This window comes from Chiloscyllium plagiosum, unplaced genomic scaffold (genome assembly GCF_037043375.1).
Source record: "Chiloscyllium plagiosum isolate Xiang-an unplaced genomic scaffold, Cpla_swu_hap1 HiC_scaffold_12, whole genome shotgun sequence".
NCBI classification, from domain to species: Eukaryota; Metazoa; Chordata; class Chondrichthyes; order Orectolobiformes; family Hemiscylliidae; genus Chiloscyllium; species Chiloscyllium plagiosum.
The window spans coordinates 24,329,490-24,344,275 of record NW_028270150.1 but is presented as its reverse complement, the minus strand read 5'-3'; the positions used below and the strand labels follow the sequence as shown (position 1 = coordinate 24,344,275).

Here is a 14,786-nt window from a genome sequence, read left to right as displayed (position 1 = left end):
AAGATGCCATCAGCCCATTAAGTCTGCACTGACCCTCTAAAGCGAATCCCAGTTAGACCCAGCCCCTAAACATATCCCCACATTTTCCATGGCTAACCCGATTAACCTACCCATCCCTGGAGATGGCAAGCAATTTACCATGGCCAATCCATCAAACCTGCACATCTTTGGACTATGAGAGGAAACCAGAGCAAACACCCATAGACACAAGGAGAATGTGCAAACTTCACACCCTCAATCAACTGAGGGTGGAATCAAACCCAGGTCCCTGGTGCTGTGAGGCAGCAGAGCAAACCATTGAGCCACCATACTACCTAAAGGTACAGCACTGGGACAGACTCACACAAATTTCAATGAAAATGCTATTGGAATCCAATTGCATCCTAGGGCCCCAATCATAACTTACTCTGATGACCTCATCTTGTGATGATCTCTCCCAAAAGTAAAGATAAAGTTGGCATAGTCCTACTGGACTACAGGCTGCTCCCTCATTAGAGAGAGATGACTGGTAGTTGTTTAATCTGCGAGCTATTCCCCAAGTGAGGGGAAAGGCTGAGAAGGAGATTGCATCATGGTTACCACAGCTGGTTTGGGAATTGAACCCATGCTGTTGGTATTACTCAGCATTGCAAAACAGCAATTGAGCCAACTAAGCTAACTGAACTCCCCTCCTAAATGTTGCACTGGGCAGCCATATGCTGTCTGTGCATTGATTGATCCTTTACTGCTGATTTATTTATCAATTTCCTTCAGGCACAAGGGGTTAAAACCCAGAGCTAATAAAGAATGCATCATAACTCTCATGTTTCATTGCAAAACAATTTTAGCTCAAACTGCCAAAGAAATCAAGAACTGTGTATAACAGCTTCACATAAAAACTATTGGTTTTGAATTCATATTTTTCTGCCTTTTTCCCTAGGAACCCCTTCATCTTCCTCAAATGTAACCAAGGTGGAAGACCAACCTCGTCACCAAATAGGTACTTGAATTCTAAACTCAAAACAATTAACTATTTAGCTGCATTGATGTTTTCAATATTTGTGCAAGCAAGCTACAATTACAGTTTATAGTTGTAATTTACAGACCTCTAAATCTTTGTACATTTCAAGCAGACAATTGTTGTACAGGGCATTAAATCCCTATTTTAATGCAATGTATCAATCTGTCACTAACACAATCTCTCTCACCGTATCAAAGTGGCACATTGTTTTGATCCTATACAGCACCATCATTGGGGGTAGAGTGGAACAAATATTTTCTCATATCTCCCATTCCAAATTTCATGGCTGCAAACTCTCTGAAAACAACTAGATCTGAAAAAAAACTGCATAAAACATCTGAGTTTGACAACATAAACATATATGATGAATGTGGCATTGACACTGGCTCTCAGCAATGTGCTGTAAAAGGTCCAGTTGGTTGAAAAAGAAACAATGCTCTAAAGATGAATTCACAAACCTCCCTCATGTAAAGGATACTAGGGAGGTCATCTGTCATCTCCCAACTGTTGCAATAGCTGATATCATTTCACTTACTAAATGTTAGACACCAAACTTGAATGGTAGCTCAGTGGTTAGCACTGCGGCCTGACAGCCTGACAGTTCGATTCCAGCCTCAGGGCTTCTGTCCACATGGAGTTTGCACATTCTCCCTATGTTTGTGGGTTTCCTCCCACAGTCCAAATACGTGCAGGTGAGGTGGATTGGCCACGTTAAATTACTCATAATATCTAGGGATGTGCAGGGAGAGGGTGGCTCTGGGTGGGATGCTCTGCAGACAGTTGGTGTGGAATCAAGGGGCTGAATGGCCTGTTTCCACACTGTAGGGATTCAATGAAACCAAAAGAACTGCAGATGCTGTAAATCAAAAGCAGACATTGCTGGAAAAGCTCAGCAGGTCTGGCAGCATCTGTGGAGAGAAATCAGAGTTAACATCTCACTCGATTCGAGGTTAACTCTGATTTCTCTCCACAGTTGCCGCCAGACCTGCTGAATGTTGAACTTGTCGGGTCTGTATGGCTGAGCATCTAAATAATTGAATCATTCAGAAGGCTAAGATAATTTTATTTCTTAAGTCTTAACTCTAGGGACTTCATAAAATTGGAAAAAACTACCTTCATTCAGAAAGAGATCAGTATGTTAATACTTATTTTTGATTTTCACAGATCCTTATCAGATTCTTGGGCCTACAAGTAGCCGTCTTGCAAACCCAGGTAAGTTCGATATAAAGTTCAGTAAAAGGAAGTAGAGTAAGAATTAATGTACTTCTTAATTAATTATTCTTCTTTCATTTGTCTTCCTCACTTCACCTTCAATATTGATTGTCCCATCATAATATCTTCCCAAGGCCTCAGTATTGTGGAACTCCTTATTTTACTCAGTTTCCATTCTGCTACATCAAGTAGTATGGAAATTGATATACTTTATCTCTCATGTGAACATTTATTAATTTATTTCTTATTCACTTGTGAGTCATAAGCATTGCTGGCTGGACCAGCATTTATTACCCGCCCCTAGTTGCCCTTGAAAAGAGCTGGTTTCTTGAACCATGTTAAAAATCAGCCAACACCAGGTTATGGTCCGACAGGTTTATTTAGAAGCACTAGCTTTCAAAACACTGCTCCTTCATCAGGTGATTGTGAAGCAGGACCACAAGACACAGAATGTATTGCAGAAGATTACAGTGATACAATGATACATTGAACAAACCTAAATTGTTAAGTCTTTCATCTTTTAGAATGGGTTTGCTGGTTTTGGTTCTTTAATATGTTAATCCCAGAACTTCTCTTAAGTCACATTCTCAAGATAATTTAACAAAATGTGGTATCTCAACTCAGACAATGCCTTAAAGGAGTGAGTCAGACCAATCTTGAGTCAGACTGGTTCTATTTCCAAAGTGGAATTTACAAATATTATATGGATTCACTCCCTGCATTTTTTTCTGCATTTTTTGAGCAAAATAGAAGATATCCGCAAGTATAATTCTGCAAATATGAATTCAACCCATAAACTTACATGTGTGTGCACGTGCAGGAGAGAGAGACAGAGTGAGTGTGTGCGTGTGAGTGACTGCACATGAGAGAGTGCGTGTTTGAATGTGTGTAAGCTTGGTAAAGTGTGTGTGTGAGTGTGCTGGGTTATAAGGCCATGAGAGGGTGTGTGCGTGGGTATGTGTGTGGGAGGTGTATGTGTGTGTATGAGAGAGAGCTTGTGTATGAGAGAGGGTCATCATGTGTGTGTGAGTATTTAAGAGTGTGTGTGTGAGTAAGAGAGAGTGTATAGTGTAGTGGACTCACCTGTAGTGTGACATGAACCCAAGGTCACGGTTGAGGCCTCTTCATGGGCACCAAACCTGGCTATCATCTACTGCTCAGCCACTTTGTGTTGTTGCGTATCCCGAAGTCTGCCTTGGAGGATGGTTACATGAAGATCTGAGGCCAAATGTCCCTGACTGCTGAAGTGTATCCCGACTGGGAGGAAACACCCCTGCTTGGTGATTGTTGTGCAGTGTGAATATGACTTAAAAGAAGTTCTAGGATTAACATATTAATGAACTGAAACTAGCAAATCCATTCGAAAAGATGAAGGATTTAACAATCTAGTTTTGTTCAATGTATTATTGTATCACTGTTAAAAATCATGCAACACCAGGTTATAGTCCAACAGGTTTATTTGGAAGCACTAGCATTCGGAGCGCTGCTAATTCATCAGGTGGTTGTGGAGTTTAAGATCATAAGACACAGAATTTATAGCAAAAGTTTACAGAATGATGTAACTGAAATTATATATTGAAAAAGACCTGGATTGTTTGTTAAGTCTCTCATCTTTTAGAATGACCATGTTGGTTTCAGTGCTTTCATTTGTAAATTCCAGAACTTTCTTAAAGTTACATTCTCAAGTGAACTTTAACAATCGGTGCCATGTTGACCCAGATAATGCATTGAAGGTGTGAGGTGCCCTGTGTGAGGCTGTCTGTGCCCCAATGTTCAGACTGATTCTATTTTTAAAAAAGGGATTTACAGAATCTTACATAGATTCAGGCAGTTTTTGAGCAAAATAAAATATAATTCTGCAAGTAAAAATTCACTCCACAAACTTATATATGTGTGTGTGTTGTGTTTGTGCATCATTGAATCACTGTAATCTTTTGCTATGAATTCTGTATCTTATGGTACTGCTTCACAACCACCTAATGAAGGAGGAGTGTTTTGAAAGCTAGTGCTTCCAAATGAACCTGTTGGACTATAACCTGGTGTCGTGTGATTTTTAACTTTGTCCACCCCAGTCCAACAACGGCTCCTCCACATCATTCTCGAACCATTATAGGGCAAATGCTGTAGGTTGACCCTCAATACCCACAGGAGGGAAATTCCATGATTTGACCATGGCACTCACCTTTGTATCTCAACAAAAAAGAGTCTTTTTGGAAATGATTTTCCATGAATTAACATAAAATATATTTATTTCATTTCAGGAAGTGGGCAGATTCAGCTGTGGCAGTTCTTGTTGGAACTTCTGTCTGACAGCTCCAATGCTAACTGCATTACCTGGGAAGGAACTAATGGAGAGTTCAAAATGACAGACCCAGACGAAGTGGCAAGACGCTGGGGAGAGAGGAAGAGCAAACCCAACATGAACTATGATAAGCTGAGCAGGGCCTTGCGTTACTACTACGACAAGAACATCATGACCAAAGTCCACGGTAAGCGTTACGCTTACAAATTTGACTTCCATGGGATTGCACAAGCTCTGCAACCCCACCCCCCTGAGTCTTCCATGTACAAGTACCCAACAGATATCTCATATATGAGTACCTATCATGCACACCAGCAAAAGGTGAATTTTGTGGCTCCTCACCCTCCTGCTCTACCTGTGACATCCTCTAGTTTCTTTGCAGCTCCGAGTCCATACTGGAATTCTCCAACTGGAGGTATCTATCCAAATGCCAGACATCCGTCCACCCACATGCCATCTCACCTTGGAACATATTATTGAACAATGCTCATTTTTTTTCAATTAAGACTTGGGTTACTGCTCTGGGAATGGAGCATTGGGTTAAAAACTATGAATTTAAATTGGAGGTAAAAAACACAAAGTATAGTCTCAAACCATACAGGAATACCAAAGATGTGATGTCTCAAATACTGGAAGAGGTAAAACCATGTGTTGACATATAGATATAAGCTTGACGTCTGTCTGTTGAAGACATTATAACTGGCTAACTGACTGGAGTTGAATTATTAAAAAGAGGAGAACTTTATGGAGAGCGTATGAACTGAAAGAAGATCTAAGGATCGACTGATCCCTGCTGAAAATCAGGAACGACAACACAAATTGTTAGAAAGGCAATGTGTGTTGCATGTGAAATAAGATTGTGGAATTTAAGAAACAAATATCAACACATGGCAAGAGAATGAAAAGCATGTCAGAAATAATGTAATAGTCGAATCTCAAAATCAGATACCTGAAGTGTAACGTCTTGGATCTTCTTCAGCAGTTAAACTCTGGCTGTCTGAAATGAAATATTTATACCTTCTGGAATTTATTTGTTAACAGGATTTATCATCGAAGTATATTAAAAACAAAATTGTGGGAGACTGTTGGACAAGACTGTATGATTTGGTACAATGATTTCTTACTTTGCATGGCTTGAGCCAAGCATTTGGATTTGAGTATGTGCAGAAGGCTATGTGTTGGAATAGAAATTAGGCAATGGCAATGGAAAAAAAGAGAACTGAAGAGTTAGGCGTAAAGGAATAAGCTGGTGTCTGTGTGATTTTTAAAAGGACATGCAAAAACAAGGCTATATCAATTGGATGTAAAAAAGGATTCTCCAAAGAAGAATCAAAAATGACAGACCTGTCTTCATAATCATTAATATGAAGGAAAGAAAGAAAACAAAACAGAAATCTGGAGCCAAAACACTTCATAACCGAGGGAAAAAATACATCTCTTAAGAATTGGAAAACTGGGATTGTCTGGAATTATTACATTTTGAAAAAAAAAACCGGGGATCTTGTAAATGTGCTTGATGTAAAACTGATCGGGACCTGAAACTTGGGAGGTTACTACCGTTTTTCTTTATCCTGCACATTTGGGCCAGGACTAGCCCACTATCAAACCTGAGGAGATCTCAAATGCATTTTTTTAAACCAAGGCGGTCGCCAGATGTGAAGAGTCGCGAACGCTGTGCGTTTGTAAGAAATAAGTATTCAAATCAAGGTTATTTTGCATTTTATATTGTGAACTTATTATGTAACTTATGCATTTATATATTCCTTTGTTTCTGACACTACGAGTTGACCTCGGCCAACCATGAACCCAAAACAAAAACAAAACAAAAACAGAAAAAAGTGAAAAAGAGGAAAAAAAAAATGCGATTAAACATTATGGCCTCGATTTATAACTCTTTTTAATGAAATATGCTTTATGTTTACATATGAAACTCTTAGCACATAGGATGCAAATTATATATGTATTAAAATAAGCCTGGCTTTCATTTCAGAGTTTGTTTTTCCCATTGTTACTTATACCTCAAGCTTATCATAGCACTATATGACACAGAAGGTGAGGGGGTTGGTTAAGGTCAATTAATGTGATGGCAGCCACACCTACGTGTGGACAACCTGTTTACTTGCCTGAAGATTGAATAGATGGAGACTCACACCTTACAAGATTGGATATTATTAGAAACCAGTTCGAAAGGCTTAATGGACTTTTTGAAAAAAAATTAAGTAGTTTTTCTCAATAAAGTTAATTTTATTGCTGCAAAATGTGCCAAGATAACCATTTACATGACATAATCCTCTCTTTTAATGGGATTCTAAGGTTCACTTTCTCAAAAACTGACTAAAATCATGCAGCCTTTAAAAAGTAATTAGGAAGAGAAATTAAGTTTTTATTTCATTCACGGGATATGAGTGTGGCTGGCAAAGCGTAGCCAGCATTGATTGCCCTTGAGAAGGTGGTGTTGAGCCTCCTCCTGTTCTACACCAGTCCATGTGACTAAAGTACACCCACAGGTGCTCTTAGGAAGACAGTGCTTCAAGAGTTTGACCCATGCAGCGAGAGAAGGCACAACAGAAGACATTGAATTGCGAAGGTTTCAACAACCAAGTCTTCACAGCTTCATTCTAATCCAGATAAATATACATTAGAAAAATGATTTTTTTGTCCCTCAAGTTACAGTCCATACTTGGCATTTGGTTCTTTGCTGCATTGTCATGTCAATTTAGAATAAATGTTTGATAATAATGAGATTAAGCTTAATGAGATTCCATCAAGGCATCTTTTCTTAAATTTCAAAAATATACTTTATTCATTAAAATTATCTTTATATATACATTGCCATTAAAGCAGTTCGGTTCTGTACAGTAGAGTGTGAGGAAACAAGCAAGAAATGGAGTTTGATTCTATCCAATAAACAAACCAAAGGCATCTCTTACTTGTATAAGTTTATATTTACCTGCATATAAGGCATGGGGAGAGTCCGATAACTGAACAGATGCCTATTTAAGTTCAGGAAAAAGATCTCTAGCTTTAGTATGTCCTTCAGCACGTAGTCCTGGGTCTTGGAATGTGTCAGTCTGCAACATTCAGTTCAGGTCAACTTCTTGCTCTGGAAGACCAACAAGTTTCAGGCAGACCAAAAAGCATCTTTCACTGAGTTGATAGTTCTCCAGGTGCAGTTGACATTTGTCTTGGTGTGTATCCCAGGGAACAGACTGTAGAGCACAGAGTCCCACTAGTGAGATTCCATCAAGGAATCTTACCCTGGAGTCAAGCTGCACTCTAACTTGGGTTTAACTTGCACTTATACTGCAGCTATATTGTCAAATGTGAAACATGTACATTTTGTGGTGTTGGTGACATTTATACTGAAAATGTATCCTCACTTAGGGCAGCACAGTGGCTCAGTGGTTAGCACTGCTGCCTCACAGCACTAGGGTCCCAGGTTCAATTCCAGCCTCAGGTGACTGTCTGTGTGGAGTTTGCATGTGTTTTCTCTGGGTGCTCTGGTTTCCTCCCACAAGTGTGCAGGGCAGGTGAATTGGCTGTGCTAAATTGCTCATAGTGTTAGGCGCATCATTCAGAGGGCAAATGGATCTGGTTGGGCTGAAAGGCCTGTTTCCACACTGTTGGGAATCTAATCTTAAAAAAAAAAAAATTTTGGTCCAATATTTGCAAGTACAGTATGCAATAAACTGTTATAACTAGTCAGAGAATGATATGTTCAGAGCTGCTATTTTTCCTATGTACACACTTCTCAAATCCTTCTGAGAGTTAAAAATCATACAAGACCAGGTTATAGTCCAACAGGTTTATTTGGAAGCACTAGCTTTTGAAGTGCTGCTCCTTCACATCCACATGATGAAGGAGCAGCAATCTGAAAGCTAGTACTTCCAACTAAACCTGTTGGACTATAACCTGATCTTGTGTGATTTTTAACTTTGTACATCCTGGTCCAACACCGGCATCTCCAAATCACGAATTTCTGAGAGTGACCTGAATTCAAATTATTCAGAAGCTCGCCACCCAAGCTGCAATATTTCTCAGAGCATAAAGGTAAAAACAATGACTGCAGATGCTGGAAACCAGATTCTGGATCAGTGGTGCTGGAAGAGCACAGCAGTTCAGGCAGCATCCGAGGACAGGCAAAATCGACGTTTCGGGCAAAAACCCTTCATCAGGAATAAAGGCAGAGAGCCTGAAGCGTGGAGAGATAAGCTAGAGGAGGGTGGGGGTGGGGAGAGAGTAGCATAGAGTACAATAGGTCAGTGGGGAAGGAGATGAAGGTGATAGGTCAGGGAGGAGAGGGTGGAGTGGATAGGTGGAAAAGGAGCTGGGCAGGTCGGACAAGTCCGGACAAGTCATATTTCTCAGAGCAGTCTAGGCAAGAATAGAAGAAGTAACAGAGTTTAGCAGCACAGTGGCTCAGTGGTTAGCACTGCTGCCCCATGGTCCCAGGTTCAATTCCAGCCTTGGGCAACTGTCTGTGCGGAGTTTGCACATTCTCCCTGTGTCTGTGTGGGCTTCCTCCCACAGTCCAAAGATGTGCAGGTCAGGTGAATTGGCCATGCTAAATTGCCCATAGTGTTAGGTGCATAGTCTGAGGGAAATGGGTCTGGTTGGAGGGTTGGTTGGGCCAAAGGGCCTGTTTCCACACTGTAGGTAATCTAAAAAAAAACCTTCAACATTTTATTTTACATTGATAGGACTGAGAGATACATCACAGCTGCTTGTTGCTACATATGAGTAGCATTGAGTTGAAAAAGTGCTTTTAAATATTGGCCACCACTGTTTACAAAGCAAAACCTGTTTTGTAGACAATGGTAAAAATGTACATTTCAAAGGTGCATGCTCCTGGCTTTAAATAAATGGTTACACAGCACATTGAAACATGCAATATCACAATCCGTCTCTTACCCCATTTTTCTTCATAGGAAAAGCAATATTTATCAATAGGGATTAAAATATTGTTCTTGTTGTTGAACTAGCTGTTGTAGTTGCTGCAGTAATAGCTCTAATAGAGGCCACTCAGGCCAACAGGTCTATGCTAGTTTTATGTACTGTACAAGTCTATCCCTACCATACATCATCTTACTCTAGCTACATATCCTCTTGCTTTTATCACCCTCATATATTCACACATATAATTTCCCCTTTAATGTGGCTGTGCTATTCATTCATGTGGCAACAGGTTCCAATTCATAACCACTCTGTGGGTGATTGGACTTGAAAGCACAGTCAAACTTCAACGCTAGAAAAGGGTACTTCACTTTTTTTGTTCCAACAGTAGCCTTCAGAGAGAAAGAAGGACATTGACAACCGATCATTTAAAGGTGATGGATTCCACATTAGATGCTCAGCTGAGTCAAACAGGATGTCTAAATTCCATTCACATCTGGCTCTGTCTGATCAAGATTGAAAAGAGGTGATGGACTTGGAGGTAAATTAGAAACAGGAACTTTACTGGCTGCCAAAAGAGATTATTTTGGCATTCGCATTGTTCAGTTAGAGGAAGTTATAGCTTATCCTGATGTCTGAAAGATGGTCTGGCAACATAAGGATGCTGGAATAGAGATAGAACTGGGTATAATCAACACACAGGAGGGTATAGGTTTAGGGTGAGAGGGGAAAAATATAAATGAGACCTAAGGGGCAACGTTTTCACACAGAGGGTGGCACATACATGGAATGAGCTGCCAGAGGAAATGGTGGAGCTAGTACAATTGCAACATTTAAAAAGGCATCTGGATGAGTATATGAATAGAAAGGGTTTGGAGGGATATGGGCCGGGTACTGGCAGGTGGGGCTAGATAGTGTTGGGATATCTGGTCGGCATGGACGAGGTAGACCGAAGGGTCTGTTTCTATGCTGTACATCTTTATGACTCTATATTGAGAAACTACCCCTTTGTCTGCAAATCAGCCATCTTGGCTTCCTCCGAAGGTCCCCAGAATCACACATGCCAATCTTCAACCAAATCGTTTCACTCTAAAAGATATCATAAAATGGCTGAAGTCACTGGGGGTGCAAAGTCTACGGGCTCTGAAAACAACAGTTCGGCAATTGTACTGAAGACTTGTGCTCTTGAACTAGCTGTGCTAGGAGCCCAGTTGTTCCAGTACAGCGATGACACTGGGTTTCTACTCAACAAAGTGTACAATTGAAGCAAAAATAAAAATTGCTGGATAAACTCAGCAGGTGTGGCAGTATCTGTGGATGGACAGCAGAATTAACAGTTTGAGTCCAGTTAAGGGTCAGTGAGTGTCTCCAACAATTTCTGTTTTTTTTTCAAAGTTTCCAGCATTCTTTGTGCTATATTAATGTGTAAAATTGCCTGGGTGTGCCTATTAACAAAAAACAGAACAGATCCAATCAGTAATTTACCATTCTATCAGTCTCCTCTCAATCACCAGCAAAGTGATGAAAAGGGTTGTCAACAGTTTTGTGAGCAGCATTAGCAAAGTGATAATTTGCTCACTGATAATTATTTGAGCTCTTCCAGGGTCACTTGGCCACTGACCTCATTACAGCCTTCATCTGAACATAGCTAGTAGAGTTGAACTGCAGAAGTGAGGTGAGAATGATTGCTGTTGTCATCAAGGCGATATTTGACTGAGTATGGCATTCAGAGAGCCCTAGCAAAATTGGTGTCAACGGAAAAAAACTCTCTGCTGGTTGGAGTATAACTTAGTCAAAGGAAGATGGCTGTGATTGTTAGAGATTAGCCACCTCAGCCCCTGGACATCTTTGCAGAACCTCCTCAGGATAGTATCCTAGGCCTAGCCATCATCAATTGTTTCATCAGTGACCTTTCCTCTATCGTGACGACAGAATGGGGGATTATCACTGACAATTGCATAATGTTCAGTACCATTCATGACTTCTCAGACACAGAAGCATGTTTATATTCATATCCAGCAAGTCCTGGGTAATATCCAGGATGAGTGGCAGGAAACATCTGCATCACACAAATGCCAGACAATGACCATCTCCATTCAAACAGATTCTAACTATCACTTCTTGACATTCAATGGCATGACTAGTATTGAATCTCCTCAATATCAATATCCTGGGGTTTACCAACATCAAAAACTGAAGTGCACAAGCCATATAAATACTATGGCTGCAAGAAAAGGTCACAGGCTAGGAATCTTGCAGCAAATAACTCCCTTCCTGTCAGCTGCAAGCCTGTCAACCATCTGCATGTCAAAGTCAAGAGTGTGATGGATTACACCCTGAATGAGTGCAGCCCCAATAATAATGAAGTAGACATGATCCAGGTCAAAACTGCCTGATTGATTTGGACCCCAAATATCACATGAGTCATTCCCTCCCTTCACCACTGATGCTCAGTGCGACAGTGCATCGCATCGACGCAATGCACTTCAGTAAGTCACCAAAGCTCCTTCAAAAGCAGCTTCCAAATCCATGATCTTTTATCCCTAAAAGGTCATGGGCAGCAGCTACCTGGGAACATTTGCCAACTATTAGTTCCCCTCCAAACTACTCACCAGCCTAATTTGGAAATATATCACTATTTCCTCACCATCACTGGGTCAAAATCCCTTCCTAACCATACTGTTGGTATTCTCACAACCTAAGAAGACAGTTCACCATGACCTTCTCCAATTAAGGATGGGCATTAAATGCTGGACCATCCAGTGATGCCTACAGCCAATGAATAAATTTTAAAAATTGAATTACACATGAGGAAAAAGGAACTTCACTATTTCAATAGCACTACACATTATTGTTGCGGAAAGAGGGGTCCATGTCTTCGGGATGCACTCATCTTTATTATGTTATTTATGTTATCATTTTAATTTTCTGGTTGGTCATGTGAAGGTGTTGGTGTTGGACTGGGTGGACAAGGTCAGAAGTCACATGACACCAGCTCATAGGCCAACACGTTTTTTGAAATCTCAAGCTTTCGGAGCAGCGCACATCTAAATGATTAGATTAAACCTCTGGATTGCTAGGCCAATAACACCACCATTTTCCCAAACAGCAAGATCAAAAGATAGGTTTTTAAGGAAGAAAGATGTGTAAAGAGGCAGTGATGCTTTGGGGTTAGAATTGCAGATCATTGGGCCTTGGTAACCTCAGACACAGCCATAGAATCTGGAGCAATTAAGATCAGAAATTATAAAGAGACAGGACTAGAGGAATGTGACTCTTTTTTTGTTTTGATTTGAGTTATTATTGTCACATGTGCGTAAGCACAGTGAAAAGTTTTGTTTTGTGTGCAGTACAGGCATATGATACCATACAAAATGCATTAGGGTAATAGAACAGAGCAAGGAATACAAGTTGTGGCTGCAGAGAAGGTGCACAAGCAATTAAATTAAATTTAATATTTGAAAGGTCTACTTAGAAGTCTAATAACAATGAGGAAGAAACTGTTCTTGAATCTGTTCTTACGTGGGTTTAAGCTTTTGTCTCTTCTGTCTGTTAGAAGAGATTATTGTCGCGGTGACATCTGGATAAAGTGCCTTCTGTGGTACATCTATCAAAATTGGTAAGAGTCTTTATGGACATGCCAAATTTCCTTAGCCTCCTGAAGAAGTAGAGGCATTGTTTTGGTTTCTTGGCTGTGACATGGGTGGACCAGGACAGATTGTTGGTGATCAACACTTCGAGGAACTTGGCACTTTTGACTATCTCCAGCTCAGCAACATTGAGGTCTTGTCCTCCATCTTGCTTCCTGAAGTCAATGACCAGTTCTTTTGCTTTGCTGACGTTGAGATTGTTATCTTCACACCTCACCACCAAGCACTCTATCTCTTTCCTGTATTCTGTCTCGTGGCAGTAAGAAATCAAAGACGTACGAAGTGGGAAAAGCCATGGATTTGAAAACAGGGATGAGGATTTTAAAATTGTAACATCGGTTAACAAGAAACAAATATAGGCTAGTGAGGACAGAAGTGGTGAGCAAACAAGATAAATGTAATTTAAGACAGAAGCTTTAGAGTTTTAGTTGAGTACAAGTTTCCAGACTTTAAAATGTAATACCTGCCAAGACTCCATTAGAATTATCAAGACTGGAGGAAACAAAGACAGAAATAATGCCTACTGCAGCTGATGGCAGATATGGGACAGAATTAGGTGATGTTGCAGAGGTGGAAACAGGCAATGATGGCATGGATATGGATGCAGAAGCTGGAATAAGCTAACAAGGTTACAATCAATCCTGTTAGGTATCTGATGGCTTCCGGGCAGAGGGATTGGTGGATGGCTACAGAACAATTTTGTAGTAGGGGGTTTATGCAAATTATGCCAGTTCACAGCATCATCTTCTGGTTAATGTTGAAGTAGGCAATCTCTGCATCTCTTTAGAGATGTCAGTGTGTGTTCTCCAGTTTGTTTTCGTGGCTTTTTAAAAATTCACTCGTGGATGGATGCATTGCGGCTGGCCAGTGTTTATTGTGTGTCCCTAGTTTAGATTAGATTAGATTAGATTACAGTGTGGAAACAGGCCCTTCGGCCCAACAAGTCCACACCGACCCGCCGAAGCGAAACCCACCCATACCCCTACATTTACCCCTTACCTAACACTACGGGCAATTTAGTATGGCCAATTCACCTAACCTGCACATCTTTGGACTGTGGGAGGAAACCGGAACATCCGGAGGAAACCCACGCAGACACGGGGAGAACGTGCAAACTCCACACAGTCAGTCGCCTGAGTCGGGAATTGAACCCGGGTCTCTGGCGCTGCGAGGCAGCAGTGCTAACCACTGTGCCACCGTGCCGCCCACAAGAAGGTGCAAGTAAGCTGCCTTCCTGAACCACTACAGTCTATGTGCTATAGCTTGACCCACAATGTAGTTAGGGAGGGAATTCCAGGAATTTGACCCAGCAACAGTGAAGGAATGACGATATATTCCCAACTTAGGATGGTGAGGGGTTTGGAGGGGAATGGGTGGTGGTGAGGCTAGGCAGGATCAGATAAGAATCATGGGGTGTGTGTGTATGTGTGTGTGGGTCTGTGTGTATGTGTGTGTGTGTGTGTGGATGTGTGTGTGTGTGGATGTGTGTGTGTGGGTGTGTGCGCGTGTGGTCTGCATTTATAGCTGCAAGTACTTTCTCAATCCTTTGGCTGACCACTAACCTTTCTTTCAATTTGATACTAACCTTAACTTCCTTTGTTAAGAATGATTAGTTTGTCCACTTCCTAAAATCCTTCTTCTACAGTGGGACATATCTTTGCTGTAAATCATGAACTAGTTTCTTAAATGTCTGCCATCATTTATTTCCTCTCTTTTCTGCAACAGCTTC

The 14,786-nt window shown here is 40.8% G+C and overlaps 1 protein-coding gene across 6 annotated transcripts in view; it reads left to right on the top strand.

Annotated features, from left to right (window-relative positions):
• erg (ETS transcription factor ERG) overlaps positions 1-6,503 on the top strand; it is a 269,795-nt gene extending 263,292 nt beyond the window's left edge. For all 6 annotated transcript variants that reach the window (XM_043701336.2, XM_087992514.1, XM_043701331.2 and 3 more), the window contains 3 exons: positions 920-979; positions 2,165-2,212; positions 4,474-6,503. In XM_043701336.2, coding sequence (XP_043557271.2) covers positions 920-979; positions 2,165-2,212; positions 4,474-4,994 — 629 coding nt within the window. In that variant the 3' untranslated portion in view covers positions 4,995-6,503. The remainder of the gene's footprint in view (positions 1-919; positions 980-2,164; positions 2,213-4,473) is intronic.
• Positions 6,504-14,786: the final 8,283 nt, after the last annotated feature.